At 40.5% G+C, this 18,617-nt stretch overlaps 1 protein-coding gene across 3 annotated transcripts in view; it reads right to left on the minus strand.

Annotated features, from left to right (window-relative positions):
- CTNNA1 (catenin alpha 1) overlaps positions 1-18,617 on the minus strand; it is a 174,967-nt gene that overhangs the window by 22,650 nt on the left and 133,700 nt on the right. For all 3 annotated transcript variants that reach the window (XM_070414893.1, XM_070414892.1, XM_070414894.1), the window contains one exon: positions 2,157-2,249. In XM_070414893.1, the coding sequence (XP_070270994.1) occupies positions 2,157-2,249 (93 nt within the window). The remainder of the gene's footprint in view (positions 1-2,156; positions 2,250-18,617) is intronic.

Raw genomic sequence — 18,617 nt, forward strand, 5'->3', positions numbered from 1 at the left:
CTGGAGTCTGTTATCAAACAAGCCACTGACTGCAGAAGAGAATACCAGGGGGCTAGAAACCCCCACCCACCCACTCCCATGAGCCGAGCTCAGTGTCTGCATCAGGATGAAGAGAAAGGAGAGGGCTCCACTCAAATCCCTCTTCCTCAAAGTAACAGCTACCTTGAAGGGGAGAATCCTTTGAGCATGAAACACATGGACCAAGGCAGGCTACATGCAGCTCCCAAAAGTGTTTGGTTTACCCTCCTCAAAGAATTGCAACATTTTAAAATTTGTAACCAATCATTTAAAATTGAAACTTGACAGAAACATCTGAACTGCTGACTTCTCTTTAAAAATAATGAAAGGACCTCGCAGCACACACATGGCCATTTTCATTAGGCTCTATCTACTAGACTCCTCATGTGATTTTTTCCCCCTGGGCTTTAAGATCATTTATATAAATATTCTTGGTAGGTGTGATCAGCGTATGTTACCATCTGTTTCAGCCGATATGTGAAAGCATTGTCGCTTTTCAAACATTTAAAAACCAAATGGAGAACTAAAGACATTAAAAACAAATACTGATAGGGCAAAATGGCAAACTTAAGGAGAGAATGCCAAATCTTGAGAAACATGCTCTAAATTTATTTCATACAACTTGGTCATACATTAACTTTCTGGAGGTTATTCAATCCATTGTGTTTATTATCTATCTGTACAGCTAGCAATCACTAGTAGATTTCATCACTGGATTAAAGCTGAGGAACTGACCATCACATAATGTGGATTCACAAACTGAGCCCATCACACTAATATTTAGATGAAGCAACTCTCATTGGGAAACTAGCCACATGGTTGAGAATGATAGCAAATGCCCTAAACTAACCTGCATACCAGTTAGGATCTCAAATTAGTAACCGGGTTTACTTATTTCCATCACCTACCTTGAGTGTCAGGAATTATTTATATGAAAGAGTATGGACAGAGTATATTTTAAAGCTGGTTGCAGACGTAACACAGAAACTTCCTTCCTGTGATCTCTATTCCATTACTCCAGTTCCCTTGCTTATTCCCATTTATTCGTGGCCACTGCCATCTGGCAGGCCATTTCAAGAGAGGTAAATGTAAATCCTCCAAGTATGCCCATGAGCATTCTCTATCTGGCAAATTGGAGAGGCAATCTCTTCCGCTGAAACAGCATTTACACTGCTTATTTTGCCTGGGAGCGGCAAGGAGTACCAGGCCACACAAATAGGATCCGTTCCCCTCATGGGATACACCATTCTTCTATGTGCTTCAGAGTATTTCTCGCTTAACCTAATCCCATCACCAGTCTTCCAATATGCCATTATAAATGGAGAAAAGTTCTCAAGCTTTTACTTTGGTAGCTGGCTTAATTACATCATTAATATCTGTATCATAAAGCTACTTTAGGACACTACAGAGTAAGGGTTCCAGCTCTTGAATCTTTCCCCCTCCTTCCCCAACACAGAAACACCCAAATACTGGGCATTAGGATGGAGGGCAGGTGGGTAGCTATTATACTTTTAGGTTTGTGGGGTGACCATCATGATTACAGGACTGCCAGATGTTGCAGGTAGCCCTTCGTTCAAGAAGGATGTAGACAGAATAGTGTGGTCACTGCACACCCCCTATTTGCGAACAGTGGAGGACATTATGCATTTTTATTTATTTAAGATGTTTTATTTTATTTTAAGATGTTTTAATTGATTTTTTTAGAGAGAGGGGGATGGGAAGGGGAGGGAGAGGGGAAGGGGGAGGGGGGGAGAAACATCGATATGAGAGCAGAACATCCATTGGCTGCCTCCTGTACACCTCCTACAGCGGATCAAACCGGAAACCCAGGCATGTGCACTGACCGGGAATTGAGCCTGAGACCTCTCAGTGCACAGGACCATGCCCAACCGAGTCACACTGGCCAGGGTACTATGCATTTTTAATGAAGGGCAAGAGGATAGAACATGTGATGCCCTGAGGGAATGTCACTTGAAGTTAAACAAATTTCTCCAAGATTTGCAGACTCTGAATCAGTGTTTTGTCTCTAAGACTTCTATCTAAAATCCTAAAAACAAAACCAACAAAATAAACCTCATCTCCACTCGAACCCAAATTCAGTCTGTTGGTACCTTACAGCATTGCTGGTCATACTTTACCTGAGGGCAGAGGGCTTCTAGCTGGCTCGCAGACATTCGAACAAGCTTTACACCTTCTTCATTGTTTGAAATAGAGCAGGCCAAGTTGGCGACCTAGAAGAAGGAACACATAAAAAGATCTTTGAAGATTTTTCTCTTGGACTGCAAAGAAAAATAAACATACACTTACCCCCATCCCTGACCTTTACAGCTTATAAGGACACGTTTGGTTTTTTTCTAGCTCTGTCCTGAGGAAATTATAGATTCGTAACACAGGTCACACTGTAAGCTGGTGGCCGAACCTTGAAACATTCCACGGCCTGTAACTCACAGGCTTTACATGGGCTCTCACCTGCCTAAACAGGAACTTCAGACAGAGGTTCTCCTAGTGAGGGCAATAACATGAGAAAAGCTGTGGCATCAAGGGCATCAGGAAAGAATTGTTGATATACTCAAATAAAAATGTACTTTGCAGCTGTTCTTGAAGTAAGGAAATAGAAATTCTAAGTTATTCTCATTTGACATGTGAATGGATGCTTTTCATTTGAACACAAGGTTATTTTTCAAATAAAAAAATAGCATTAAGAAAACATCAAGGCCATCCTCATCAGAAAAGGAAGAAGAAACAGGGATGATGTTCTATCGTTAAGAACAAAATTGTCCTCCAACTGGATTCTCAAAAGCACTGACAGCTGGACTCTTTCCTGAACAATGCTATTTCACTCGAACTAAAATCTTTACCTTCCCCTCCAACCCTCAGTGACAGTGCTCATGCCAATCTTCCCAAGCTGTGTCATACTTCCTCTGCCGTGGCTCTGGCTATGCTGAGAATGTTGCTCTGTAGTAACTGCTAGGGCTGTGATCACCTATCCATGTTCCTAAATGAACAGGCTTGCCAATTCCATTAGTAACACGGAGACCGACTGAACACATAGTGGTGAGACACATCTTTCCCCCAGTTGCAAAGTGAATTATGAATGGCAGTTGAATATCAGAGGTACTTTCCAAGAATTTAAATGCCAGAGTAAACAAGGGCAGTGACAATAACCTTTGATTTTTTTTCACTCCTCCACCCAATTTAAGCACACAAAGGCACAAGAAAAATTATATACTATTATGGCTATTGTCTGCTGTGTTACAGTTGGGGATTACCATTTTTCTATAAGACTGCTAACTATCAGAATCCTGCAATGCTAATCACAAGAAGAAACGAAAGAACGAACATGCATTTAAAAATAAAAGGTAAGGAAACAGAAAATTAAATCAGATCTTTAATGTTTAGTGGCCTTCAAAATCACATAAAGAAGTAACAGATATACTCCCTGAAGACTACAATCCTACTTTCTGGTATCGCCGGGACTTGAGCCAAGAGACTCTTTATGATGACAATTTATAGAGCTGATTGAAGATTCCTATTTGTTTTGAAATTACTACGAAATATGACTAAGCTAAATTTTGTAAACTTTTAAAAAACACTATCCCTCAATTATATATTTTATGATGCTATAATGAAGGAGAAAGCTTAAATTAGATGAGTTCATGAATCTACAACTTCTACTGTCATAAGAAGGAATTTTGAAAACCAAATGTAAAATGTGAGGGTGACACTAAACTAGCAGTTTGGAACTAACAGAGGCCCCTGTGAGATGAGTGTGCTAATGCCCAGCACCCCGTCCACGCCCACCACTGAAGAGGCCCCTGTGAGATGAGTGTGCTAATGCCCAGCACCCCGTCCACGCCCACCACTGAAGAGGCCAGCCAAATGTTAGCTGCAGGAAGGCCTGTCACTGTGTTTTTGCCTTCCATGCTCTAGTCTCATACACTCTCCTTTCAATTTATATTCTCCCAATTGTATGAATCTGGAAAAACATATTTAAATTAAGAAGCAAACAGATTATATAAAGTGTTTTCTACTATAGGTCAGACACGTGTGTGTGTGGCTGAGGGTGAAATGGCTGACTTCTGTAAAGCATCTTTCCTGATATAAATCCTAACAAAACAAAGGTTATGGAAGACTTGTTCTTTATTTTAAAACATTGTTTACAAACTTTTCTAATGTACTGCTGAAGCAGTAATGCTCAATAGGAGCACGCTGCCTGTTTCAGGAAGCCACACTGCCTAACCCGGGAGGAGGCAGCGGGTGCCTGTCACTGACAGTCTTCTCCAGATGGATGCTCAATTCACCCCCCAGGGACAGGCTACTCACTTCTAACAATGACAAATGTGCAAATGCAGTATCTCAATCATAGCTCTCTGAGAGACTAACCTCATATACTAGTGCCAGGCTACAGTGAAAACGGGGTGAGGGGAGGGGCTTCCTAAATGCCTCCTTCTGGGGCTCTAGGAATCTGGGATGGCAGCTAATACTGAGACTGTGAATTAAAAACACTCAGAGCAGCTAACTCCCAGAGAACCTGGCAGAGCTGAGACTTAGTAATGAGCAGTATCTCTACATTTGTTCTGGGAATAAATTATTATATCTTTGCTATCACAGTAACTTGAGGTATTAACAATTTAAATGTCTTTGGTCCTGTTAATCCAAGAGGTAGGCTGAGACTGACACTATGACTACTAGCTTTGAAATCATGAAGGCCTCCCCCCCAACCCCCAACTGATTTTAGAGAGAGAGGAAGGGAGAGAGAGAAAGGGAGGGGGAGGGAGAGAGCAACATTGATTTGTTGTTCACTTATTTATGCATTCATTGGTTGTTTCTTGTACGTGCCTGTCGGGGGATTGAACCCCAACCTTGACATAAACAGGATGACGCTCTAATCAATTGAGCTACCCAGCCAGGGCATGAAGGCCTCTTTTGCACTGCTTCTGCCTAACCCACTTGTACATGACAGAAAAACAACTTTTCAGACATTTAGAAAAGCTCTACCTTTATTCCACACCTGATTTTCTTTCCTTAAATAAAACTTATAAAACCAAGTTTGTAGTAATAAAATGTCCCATTATGACTATTTCCCTCTACTGTACATTTACTGATGACTTTAAATAAAGTGCAGATTGTTCAAGTCACATACAGTTCTTCCCACTGCCCTCAGTAACTGCTCATGGCTTTACATTCGGATGAAATGTGACACTGCCCCTTACTCTGGAACCTGTGCAGGAAGGTTTTTTCTGTTCTTGGTGATAAATTAATGACCTACTCTAACATCTCATCCATTCTGTGGCATAAAACAAGTAGAAAACTGTGGAAAAGGAAGCTTTAACGTCTAAGTGGTAACATCACGACCTAGGTAAGAGGCCATAAGCTCACAACCTGCATCATTTGCCATTGGCTGCAAGTCAAGCTACCACCTGAGTTTTTGTCTTTAAAATGATTGAGTCTGAACTCTCAAAAAATCCAAAATAATAGTAACTCAACTTTTCCAAACTTGTCAGATATCTGAGAAGTCCCAACTGCATGTCATATAAATTTCAAAACCACTCAAGAAACTTCTAACAGCCGAGGCCGGTTTGGCTCAGTGGATAGAGCGTCGGCCTGCGGACTGAAAGGTCCCAGGTTCGATTCCGGTCAAGGGCATGTACCTGGGTTGCGGGCACATCCCCAGTAGGAGATGTGCAAGAAGCAGCTGATCGATGTTTCTAACTATCTATCTCTCTCCCTTCCTCTCTGTAAAAAATCAATAAAATATATTTAAAAAAAAAAAAAAAAAAGAAACTTCTAATAATTACTCCCCAACCCACAGGGAAAATGATGATGGAACAGAGGTTAAACCTGCATATTCCCAATTTCCAGAGAAGGGTGCTGGCTACCTTATTAGGAGGAACAAAGTATGTTACCAAAAAATGAAGTATGCATGGGTGATAGAAAAGTTCCACACTGAATTGTGGTGAAGTTTGCATCGTACTGTAAATTTAATAAGAAAATCACTGAATTGTATACTTAAAATGGGTAATATTTATGTTACATAAATTGTATCTCAATAATGCTGTTTTTTGTTTTTATTTTTTAATGCAGGTAAGTGATTAAAGGAAACTGTCAGAGGCTAGAAATGAGAAAGCAGAAATTCAGAAAGGCAAGCAAGCACTGAAAACAGTGTTCACTTGGAGTAGGGGTGGGTGGGAATGGGGTACAAACTATTCTGTGATCAGAACTTGTTTTTTGTTTGTTTTTAATATATTTTTATTGATTTCAGAGAGGAAGAGACAGAAACATCAATGATGAAAGAGAATCATTAATCGGCTGCGTCCTGCACGCCCCCCACAGGGGTTAAAGCATAGAAATTACATTATTTACTTGGCCCAAAAAACTTTTAGGCTTAGGAGGTCATGTGTTAGTAGTATCCCTAAACAACTGGCAGAAGCAAATATAAATGGAAATTTTCTCGGATGAAAGGTGATCTAATCCCAGGTCTCAGAGAATTCCCATATACAAAATGCCAGAATGTGAAGTCACAATAAAAATGCAGAAAGTACATAAGGAAATAAGCATCTGGGGTAGAGTAAGCAAAAGAACTGAGTAATCAAATCCACAATAACTGCAGATATTCAAATGATCAAACATGGAATATTAAAAATATTTCTTATGTTAAGAGACCTAAAAAAAAAAAAAAAGTCACCAAAGTAGAGACAAGGAAAAAACACACTCAAAATGACGAGGCAGATTTGAACCCTCGCCTATGTGGCTCATCCCATGCACAGTAGGGTTTCGGGTTGGATTCCCAGGCAGGGCACAAATCTGGTTATGAGTTTGAGCCCCAGGCAGGGTGTAAACGGGAAGCATTTGATGTTTCTCTTAATGTTTTTCTCTCCCACTCTCTTCTCCCTTCCTCTCTCTAGAATCAATGAAAAAGAGATCCTCAGGTGAGGAATTTTTTTTTAATTACTAATGAGGATTTTTAAAAAAACACAAAACTAGGCAGATTTGAGAAAGATCAAAATTCAATTTCGCGTGAAAAGTTATAACATCTGGCACTCCCAGAAATTTAAAATAATCTTGACTAAACACTGCTGAAGGAAGAATTACTAACCTGTAAAGTCAAACTTAACAATTACTTTAAAAAAAATTTCTATAATATGGAAGTCATAAAAGAAATTATGAGATATGCAGGATAAACTGAGAAGGACTACTATTCAACTATGAGGAATTTCAGAAGGAAAGAAAGAAAAGAAATGGAACAGAGGCAATACTTAAATTTTTCAAAGTGAATGAAATTAAAATTTTAGATTTGGGAAGACAAATTCTAAGCAGGATAAATAAAAGAAATCTAGTTGGTTTGGCTTGGTGGTTAGGAGGGTCTAAGTTGGATTCCCAGTCAAGGGCATGTACCGTGCCCCAGGGCGTGTGCAGGAGGCAACCTATTGACATCTCTCTCTCACTTCCTTGTTTCTCTCTTTCTCTCTCCCCCCTCCCTTCTTTCCACTATCTCTAAAAATCAATGGAAAAAATATCCCTGGGTGAGGATTAACACCCCCCCCCCAAAAAAAAAGGTCCACACCCTGACACACTGTAATGAAGCTTTAGAACAACAATGACAAGATTTTTTAAAAAATGTATTTTTATTGATTTCAGAGAGGAAAGGAGAAGGAGAGAGAGATAGAAACATCAATGATGAGAGAGAATCACTGATTTGCTGACTCCTACACGCCCTCCACTGGGGATCAAGTCTGCACCTGTGCATGCGCCCTTGACTGGAATGGAACCTGGCACCCTTTAGTTCGCATTATCCACTGAGCCAAACTGGCTAGGGCAAGACAAGATTTTTATACAGCCAGAAAGTAAATACAAATTATGACTGATGACTTTTCAACAGCAACCATGGAAGCCAGAGATAAAGAATATCTTCAGCCCGGGCCAGTTTGGCTCAGTGGATAGAGCATCGGCCTGCAGACTGAAGGGTCCCAGGCTCAACCCCCAGTAGGGGGCGTGCAGGAGGCAGCCAATCCATGACTCTCAATTATCATCATTGATGTTTCTCTCTCTCTCTCTCCCCCTTCCTCTTTGAAATCAATAAAAATATATTTTAAAAAAAGAATTAGAGCACAATAAAGACATTAAGTTAAAACAAAAACAACCTAAGAGTATTTACTCCAGACATATCTTCCTCCCTCCCACTAAAGGAATTTCTAATGACTATGCTTCAGGAAGAAGGGAAATAATCCCAGAAGGGAGGTTTAATATGCAAGAAGAAATGGGAAGCAATAAAAATATGGTATAAGATAAAATTTATGCAAACTTGAAAAAAAACAAATAAAGCAATACCAATAGTATCTAATTCAGGGGGCTATAATTTAAGAGAATCAAAATACTGGACAATATTTAAGTTGGAGAATGGAGTTAAAACATTCTAAGACAGTGGTCACCAACCTTTCGGACCTCACGGACCACCAGTGGTCCGTGGACCACCGGTTGGTGACTGCTGCTCCAAAGTTCTCCTTAAATCAGCGGTCGCCAAACTTTCGGACCTCACAGACCACAGACCACCAGTTGGCGACCACTGTTCTAAGAGACTTATATTGTTTCAGGAGAAAAAGATACTGATTAACTTTATCCTCTGAGTTAAACATGCTTGCTAAAATAGCCAGTTACCACTAATGAAACAGAGGGTAGATGATTTCCAAACAAGAAGGGGGGAAAAAAGAAAAAAGGAAATGGGAAGGCTCAATCAATCCAAAAACAGGAGGAGAAAGGATAGAAACAGAGGAATAAGAAGGAGAGAACAGCCCTGGCTGGTTTGGCTCAGTGGATGGAGCGTCGGGCTGCGGACTGAGGGGTCCCGGGTTCGATTCCGGTGGAGGGCACAGGCCCAGATTGTGGACTCGATCCCCAGTGGGGGGCGTGCAGGAAGCAGCCAATCAATGATTATCTCTCCTCATTGGTGTTTCTCTCTCTCTCTCTCCCCCTCTCCCTTCCTCTGAAATAAATTTTTTAAAAAATTATAAAAAACAAAAACAAAAAGGAGAGAACAAAATGCAATGGTAAAATGAATCCACATGTCATAATAATGAATGTATATGTACTAAACTCTCTAACAGAAAAGAAAAATCCTGCTAAGCTGAATAACAACTAAGCATATGCTCTTTACAAGGTACATTTAAAACATAACAAAACAAAGGTTGAAGTTTATTTTTAAAAAGGAGAAAGCAATGCTGGGATGATCAGGAGAAAGCACACAGACTCACAGCCCTCTGTCCTCCCAATATTGTCACTGGCAGGCTGAAGGCCATATGCTGGTTAGCCCCTCACCAGATCACAGCTGCTTGGATCTCAACTCAGTAGCAATGGAATGTTATGATCTTGCCTTTTTAGAAGAAACTTACAAGAAAATCATGTGGAATCTGTCACTATATGTTAAAATGTTGAGGACCCCCCCCCCCCACCTACTTAATCATTAACTGTCCCTTATAGAAAAACCCTACGTAAGGATTCTTTTTTTTAATGTTTTTATTGATTTTTTTTTTTTTTTAGAGAGAGAGGGAGGGAGAGGGATAGAGGGATAGAAACATTGATGAGAGATAAGTGTCATCGATCGGCTGCCTCTTACATGCCCCCTGCTGGGGATCAAGCCCACAACCCAGGTATGTACCCTGACTGGGAACCAGTGACCTCTTGGTTCCTAGGTCCACACTCAATTGCTGAGCCAAGCCAACCAGGCTGTAAGGATTCTTTTTACATTTTATTTTTAGGATAGGCTTATTTTCCCTGGGGGGAAAAGAAGGGGGGGCATCCTTCCTCCATTTTAAAGACAAGGACTACACAATTAACTGTTTCATCCTTTTCTCCCTGCTACCAGGAAGTGCAGTGTCAAATCCGAACTCAAGATTGGCAATTATAGATCATAATTGTCTATTACTCTTTTTCTAGGGTCTGGCTTTCTGCATATAACTTATTTTATATGGTTTTATTCTAAATAAGCTATGTCAAATCTAATTTTAGGAAGAGGTAAGATATAACTGTAAGTATCTCTAGCAACAGGATTAGGAGTAGTGAATTTACTAAAACATCATAAACTATTTTAAACAACTTGGATATTTTGTATTTTTAAAAGGGTTTCATTTGTAAATCACTACCCAGATGATACTGTAATTAGTTCCATTTATGTGGCAGCATATATACCACTTTAAAAGTTCCCTATTTATATCTAACTACCTGAATTATCTATTAGTAAAGGTAGAATGGGTGCCTGTCTAAATATTAGTCCATCTGTTCGACTGATGAGGAAATAGGAAGCCTACACTCTTTCCTGAATCAGGGCCAAGGCTGGGCAGAGTGCTTCCTTAACCATCCTCATCAGTGGTCCAAGAGAAAAGAATCCTGACGCTCCTGAGAACAATGTTCACCCACTGCCTTCACTTGACTGTCCCAAAGTGTGACTGGGTGGTTAGGTTCAGCCAAAAATGTTTGTTAGGGGATAAGGTGCTAAAATAGTATATGCAAGACACTTTTGTCACACACAGCCCCATTAATCTGAACTTAGACCTTTGAAAATGTGAGAAGACCACACTCAATATGCTTAGAAAATTCTTCTGGAATCTAAGGCTAGCATTCCCCCCAAGAACACCTCACTGCTTTCATGCAAATGTCCTATAGTCCTAAAAAGTTGAAGCTTCATTTAATTTGCTATTTGCAAGAATTTCATCCTATAGTATTATACAGAGGCAATGAGAAAATACCCAAGATATCACAGGTAGATCGTATAAGGTCAGTGTTTAATTCAAATGCTCCTTCCAGTCTTCTTCAAGGCCACTTTACTACACAGTATAAGCATACCACAGAATAAAAGTTAAAATGCAGGTCATTTAATTTGCAGTTCAAACACATTTCAAGCCAATAAAGCCATACCCTATGAAGTCCTGGATAATGGGAAATACTTGGAAGGTGGAAGGGGAGCCCCACAAGTAATGATAATCCAGCTCAACAGCAACCAATTCATTTACATTTTGGTTCTTAACTCAAGACAAAGAACAAGATATCATCTTACTGTAGCAAGTTCATTATAACAAGGGGCCCATTTTAATACAATGCCTGGGGCTAAAGGAAAAGGGATACTAAATGATATATAGTTTTTACAGGCAAGATTTCATGAATAGCATTTTTTCTATTTCAGTCTGAATTTGTGAAACTGAAAAGGGGCTCAGAAGAGAGCAAAATTAAAGGGGAAAACAAATTGATCTTTAGCTACTAAGCTGCTTACAAAGGTGGTAGGCAAAGAATGAAGCAAGTAAAAAGAATATATAGGTGTTGCATTATTGGCAAAAAGGTATTATTTCTGACAGAAAATAAATTTTTCACCTCAATACACTTTAAATTGAAGAACTTAAAGAAATCATTAACTTAATGTGAGGAAGAGTCAAATATAAAAGGTAGTTATCGCTTCCTGAAGTAGAGCCATGCCCTTTTATAAACAAACTAGAGGCCTGATGCAAGAAATTTATGCAGGGGCTCAGCCCTCGCAGCCTCGGCCAGCCCTTGCTCCGGGCCCTTGCTCCGGCTTTGTCCCGAACTGTCCCGAAGATCATTCCGCTGTTCAGTCTAATTAGCATATTAGTTCTTTATTATATAGGATGAAAGCAAAGCCCTCAGTGCTAGAAACAGAAGAAAATGGTGAAGAGAAGTGTTACCCAGCTCACTAACACTGACCCTCAGCTCCTTCTCCCCTACTTACCGGCCTTGGACAGCACAACCTCTACACACCCTTCACATAAGAAAGCAGGCTTCAATGCCTTCAATATGTAGGAAGGTACTGGATTTCACTGACAACTATGCTGCACGTGAGTTAGTCAGAGGTCCTAACCAGACTTTGTGAAAATAAGCTCAGAGCAACCTCACAGCAAACACTGTTACTTGCTTTTTCAAGTAAAATCATAAAAGTCATTTAATAAGGATCCAATAGGTAGCCAGCAGCACACAGCCTTCCGAACAACTGTGTGCACATAGAGGGACTGGAGAAATTTCTCTCTTCATACATAAAACCTCAAGAGTAAGTATGTGGCTTTATTCTTAAAACTAAGCCTGTATTTCCATAATGTGATATACAAAGAAGACACCACTAAAGGTTTCCCTTTCTAAGTGGGTGTTATCCCTAATACTACTCAAAAAACTATTAATACATTTGAAACAACTTTACATGGCACCCCAAATTAAAGCATAACCTTTTTATACTATTTTATCTGGTCAGAGGGGAAAGTATTTCTATTAAAGCAATAAAGAAGACTTCCACAAACCAAATTAGCAAGCGCCAACACATCTGCTCCAATTTTATTTTGGTCACGTATTAAAATGCTGCTTAAATAACAGCTTTTGCTCAGCTTCCTTTCAAATGCTGATAAAATGGATAATTTTTTTCACATATAATCTCAGCACCATTTATGCTACATTATAAAGAACATATACACTATATACATTTATTTTGATTGTCACTCTCTCTTTAGAATAAGGTAATCTTATGCTTATTACATTTGAGAACGAGTAGATTCATTCCTCTAATTGCTACTGAGCCCCTACTATGTTCCAGGCACTGTTCTAGGCCCATGTTTTAAAAAAACTTACATTCTATTAGAGCATGGTATCAGGACAGAGAAGAAAAAAATGAAATAAACCCAATAATTTCAGATAGTGAAAAGTGTTATGAGGGATATATATCAGGTGACAGGATAAAAAAAATGGCAAAGGGTGGTATGGAGGAAATGAGGGATCCACAAAAACCTCTCTGCAGAAGTAACATTTGGGCAGAGACCTGTATGATGAGAAGTGGACAGAGCATTCCAGGCAGAGGGTCCAGGGAGTGAAGAAGATATGAGGTGGTGACATGTCTGGGTATGGTATGCTTGAAGAGAAAGAAGTACTAGTAGTCTAGCATAGGGGGACTAAAAGGTAAGACAGACATAGGACAAGAGGCAGTTGGAAAGGCAGTCAGGGTACCTTATGGACCATAGTTAAGAATCTGAATTTTAGGATTTTATCCCAATTTTGTCTAAAAGCCATGAAGGTTGATGGTGGGGAGGGTAATATTGATGGGTCCTGAAACAAAGGAATGACATAATCTGATTTAAAGGTATCAGACTATGCCAGAGAGAGAGAGAGAGAGAGAGAGAGACTAGAGATGGGCAAGAGTGAAAACAAAAGAATCAATTAGGAGGCTGTTGCAGAAGTCCAGTGAGAGATGATGGCTTGGACTAGGGAGGTGACCATGGAAATAAAGGATACGGAGACTTGTGAATTAATATGGGCCATGAAAAATAAATAGGGGGAAAGAAGAATCAAGGATAACACCTAGACTTTTGGCTTGAACAACTAGGTGGGGCAATGGCAAATAAAAAGTAAAAGCATATTTCTCAGACTGCTATATGTAATATTAAAAAACTAAAACAACCTAAATAACCTAGATGCCTCATGATAGGGGAATGGTTACATAAACGGACTAATAAATGTAAGCAATCAATATAAATGCTATAAATGAGTACTTCATAACACAATGAAATGGATATGATAAACAAGGCAAAAACACATTACATCATAAAACATTGATACCACTGGCCTAAAAAACCCCCCACAAATCAGTATAATATCAATTTTGTAAAGACTTTTCTAAAAAACCAATCCACATATAGATAAAATAAGCATGAATCTACTCCAAAATGTTACTCCTTATTTTCCAAATTTTCTAAAATGAACTTGTATTTCTTTTATAGTTTTTTTTAAGCTATATTTTTAAATGGTACTGTCCCCTAACGGTATCTAATCTAAATTGGCACTTGAATCTTTTCTCCCCAAGCACCTTGCTGCATAGGGATGCTTTCAGAGGCTCTTATCTCTAATGAAGAAGTTGGGTGAATAAGCCTAGCAGTGTTACCATAGAGCTACCCTGGGCAAATTGGCTGGTCAAAGTTTTATGTACATCTAGATCCCTAGATCCCTACTGCAGCAATCACACAGCATCCCCAAATGGTTCTGGGAAGAGGCCTGGCTTCACTTCAGTGTCCAAGGGCACATTTTCTAACACCCAATAAAACAGACTATACCCTTTAGGAATCAGCTGTAAGAAGACTTCATCTACCTGATATACAGCAACATCCAAGTGTTTATGGAGAAAATTAGAGGGGGGAGATGGGGAGATGGAGAGGAAGATATAACTGGAAAGCATAACAGAACCTGCTCTAGGGAGCAGATAGGCAGCTGGAATCTACAAAGAAGCTGCTAGAATATAGCTTAGAAATAGCATATATGTGATTTCTATAGTTACCCCAATTTTAATGAGGACACTAAAAAGGAAATGAGGGTAACAGGGTAGACATGTTTTATCTCGATAATTTAGAGAGCAAGACAAAAAGAAAGGGATTCTTAACTGCCTGAAAGGCCAACTATATGCAAAGAATTGTTCAATCAAGAGAATGATTTCTAGTAGCAAGCTGAAAGGTTCTATTCTATGCCTTGTCCTATATAATAAAAGAGAAACATGCGAATTAACCATCACTCCATCACTCCGCTATACCCACCAGCCAATCAGAGCAACTATGCAAATTAACCCAACAAAGATGGCAGCCAATTTGCATATGCAGGCACTGAGCGAAGACTGAAGACAACTGAAGATGGCAGTGGCCACGGAGCTGGAGCGAGCAGGAGGCTTGGGTTGTTCCTGGCGACGGAGGAAGCCAAGCTTCCCGCCGGCCCTGGACTCCGCTCAAGAAGGGGCTAGGGGCCTGGGCTCTGCTCAAGGAGGGGCTGGGGGCCTGGGTTGTTGGGGGCGACCCAGGCTTCCAGCCAGCCCTAGCCTCTGCTCGAGAAGCTGGGGAAAAAAAGGAGGGGCTGGGAGTAGCCAGAGCGGAGAAGCCAAGCCTCGCTGCTGTGGCCGGACCAAAGGCCTGGGTCCCAGGTGCCAGAGGAAAACCGGTGCCAGCAGCCAGGGGAAGGAAGGCCTATTGTGCAAATCTTCGTGCAATGGGCCACTAGTCTTATATAATTTTCTAAACATCAGATTGAATAAAGGAGAAAAGATACTTATTTAAAAGAGAGAAAGAGAGCGAAAGAGAGAGCACAAGCGAGCGAGAGAGAGAAGGAGGCCATTATAATACTAAGTAATGCCAGCAACATCCTGATGGGACAGAACATTAGACTGAATCTAAGAAGTATATACTGAGTGACTGTCAAAATCACAGAGAGCCAAACAACAACTGCACCTACACAGACAAGAATGAAGCGGAGGGGACTGAACAGCAGCACCTCTGGAGGGAAAACCCTGGGCTGCCTGTGAGCTCGGTCAAACTACAGACTGAGGTCACTGCCTAAAAAGCTAAAGCCAACCTGGGATACACTGGTCAAGCCTCCTTCTGGAATGATGGAGGCCTTGGCTGCTCTACTCGGTCTGCCTCCCTTCTGGCACAGCTGTTCATAAGGGCTGGCTGAGTGGTGAGCATTCAGAGAAGAGGCAGGCCTGAGGAAATATCTAGATTAGGACTGTCTAACAGAAATACAATGTGTTACAAAAAATTTAAAAATTTTTCAGAGGCCACAACATTAGTAACAAAGAAACAGAATTTCCAGAGGATGAAGCCCAGAAATCAGGATTTTAAAAAGATTCCCAGGTGATTCTAATGTGCAGCCAAGGTTGAGAACCACTGACCTAGAGGGAATGGGAGAACAAACAATGCGAGGAGTACCAGGTAAGAGTATTAAGTCACTGGGAAATGGCCACAAACAGGAGCTAATAGAGCTGCAAAAAACAAACCTGCCCTGTCCTTCCTTTTTCATTAAGTGTTTATGGCTGCATTAGCAAGCTATCTGAAAACCAGGCACTCCACATACCTTCAAGATTGGAAGGTACTGTATAATAATGTTTGGTCTTAGGCCTGGATTCCTGGGAGAAAACTTCTAAATCTTTGAGATTTTATTAGTCATAGGAAGGTCCTCATTATTCAACATTGGCCCTGACAGTTTATGCTGATGAGGTAACTCCTGGTGGGGGACCTAGATATGTAATGCTAATGGCTGACTGAGGATTGAGACAGGCCACCATGACAACCAAGTGATTCAATCCAGCGGTTCTCAACCTGTGGGTCGTGAACAATGAAAATACATCCTGCATATCAGATATTTACATTACGATTCATAACAGTAGCAAAATTACAGTTATGAAGTAGCAACGAAAATAATTTATGGTTGGGGGTCACCACAACATGAGGTCGCGGCATTAGGAAGGTTGAGAACCACTGGATTAGAGGATTGGGACATTCAGGAGAGCCCAAGCTTCAGGGGAGCAAGGGAAACTGGAGATTGAGTTCAATTAAATCACAGTTTTATCAATCATGCCTACATAATGAAACCTCAATAAAAATTATGGACACTGAAACTCAGTGGAGCTTCCTAGTTGACAAGCCATCACTGTATCGGGAGGGTGAAGTGCTCCGATTCCAGGGAGAAAACTGTCTTTGAGACTTACAGAGAAAGCCACAGGCCCCAAATGGCATCACTCATAATAAAAGCCCATGATACCAAACCCAGACTTTAAATGCAGTTTCAACCTCTCCCAGAAACATAATCTTAATCAAACAGTCTGTGTTTTCTGGTCAGCATCAATGAAGTAATCAGTCACATGGGCCCTTCTCCATAACACCCCTTCCCCCCTGCACAGAAAGAAGTGGCAATCTGTTTTGGGGTTCTCTTTCACCCAGAAATAATCCTTTCTTTTCCTTTGTTAATAGTCCCTTGCCCCACTGTCCCTTCTATAAAACCTTCCATTTTGTACAACCCTTAGAGTGCCCCTCTAGTTGCTGCCTGACTCATCAATCTCTTAATAAAGCCATTAGATTTTCAAATCCACTTGGTTGAATTTTGTGTGTTTTCTTAACAAGGCCTTTTCACACTTCACCCTATGTGTCTCTTCATTTGGCTGGTCCCGATTTGTATAATAAAATGTAATCCTAAGTAGTACAGCACTATTCTGGGTTCTATGAGTTGTTCTAGCAAATTATTGAAACTGAAATAGGCCATGGGAACCCTCAAAATCTGTCGCAAGTTAGAAGTGTAGGTGGACTGGGGACCCCCAAACTTGCAGCTGTGGTAACTCCAAGTGGTAAGCAACAGAACTGTACTGCAGTTATTTTAGGAAAACAAACATCTGACAGAATTCTCAGTGGCTATGGAATCTTTCCTTTCCTGCCAGAGGCCTATCACCACCAGTCCTACCCAACTTTCACACAGCACTCTTACTTCCAAACCCCCAGGAAAAATGGCAAATCTCCCACCAAATCAAAGTTGGCTCCATTTAAGAGGGAACTAATGAAAAGAAAGGAAGAAGCCAAGAGATTATCAAAACAGTAACAATGAAGTATTTTACCTTTGCTTAAAACAAGTTCGGGCGTTTTATTATAATATAAAAGTAGTGTGGGGAGGAGAAGCCTTGTCACTGAAGAATAAAGTTCTGCCTTGAGTCAGGAAATTGAGGCTTCTATAACACTTTAAACGCTCATTTTCTTTTCATGTACATATGCAATTATATATTCTAGTGTCTCTATCACCATAGATGTAATTAACTGTTTGCAGAATGGTGCTACAAAGCCTTTGGTTATGACTCAAGCAATGAAAAACCATTTAATACATATATCTGTGTGGGGGATGAGAAGGTGGAGGGCACAGAGAGGGGAGAGAGGTGAGAAAGGGGTCAGAACTGAGTTGTGAGAGGGAACCTAACTTAAACTCCAAGGCGCCCTTGGTAACTGATGTTCAGAATGAAATGAAAAGTACAAGTAAGCATGGACAAAAATCCTGGAAGCAAGGTCTCCAAGGCTACCAGGTCCACCTAATGCTTCCCATGGGAATAAGGCTGTCCACTAAGCCAATAAGCTCAAGTGGCATAGCCCTCATTGTTGGATGGATACAAGCCAGGTAGCCTTAAGACAAGTTATTTAACTCTAAGCTCAAGTTTCCTCACCTGAGAAATGTTGTTGTAGAAAGTACATTGCAGTTGCATATGATACACAGTAGGGTGCTCAGCCAGTGCCAGCTCCGAGACTGAGGATGACAAGGCAGGCCCAAAGGGCCCTCAAACTGCAGTATAAACAAGGGCTTCCCGCTGAGGTTCAGCTAACACACAGAGCTCTATTCATGCCATTATTGGTACCTGTTGCCCAAGGCCTTGGGCTGGTAGTGTCCTTGCTTCCTACTTCACAGTCATACTTTCTAATATGTAGGCTACTTACAGAGGTTGGCTTTCTGAAGACAATCTTTATACATTTGGAGGTTATACCTCAAGCTGTCATGTAACTATTGTGAACAAGATTATGCTTAACGGAGACAGAAAATGAAAGTCTTCCCATTTTAATTCCACATGCCAGAATCATTACCTTAAATAGCACACTGACCTATGTATTATATACATAATTAATTCATAATGTTCAAAGAAAACTAGATGTAAAATTAGCAATGCATTTAATGTGATTACTGATGTTTTCCTTGGAATATTTTTATGGTATTAACCTGGCCTAATGTCACTATAAATCCAAACGTACAAGAGATAGATTTTACATACAAGCCCCATT

Source organism: Myotis yumanensis, unplaced genomic scaffold, assembly GCF_028538775.1.
Source record: "Myotis yumanensis isolate MYYU_CA2020_CCGP unplaced genomic scaffold, mMyoYum1.0.hap1 SCAF_5, whole genome shotgun sequence".
NCBI lineage: Eukaryota > Metazoa > Chordata > Mammalia > Chiroptera > Vespertilionidae > Myotis > Myotis yumanensis.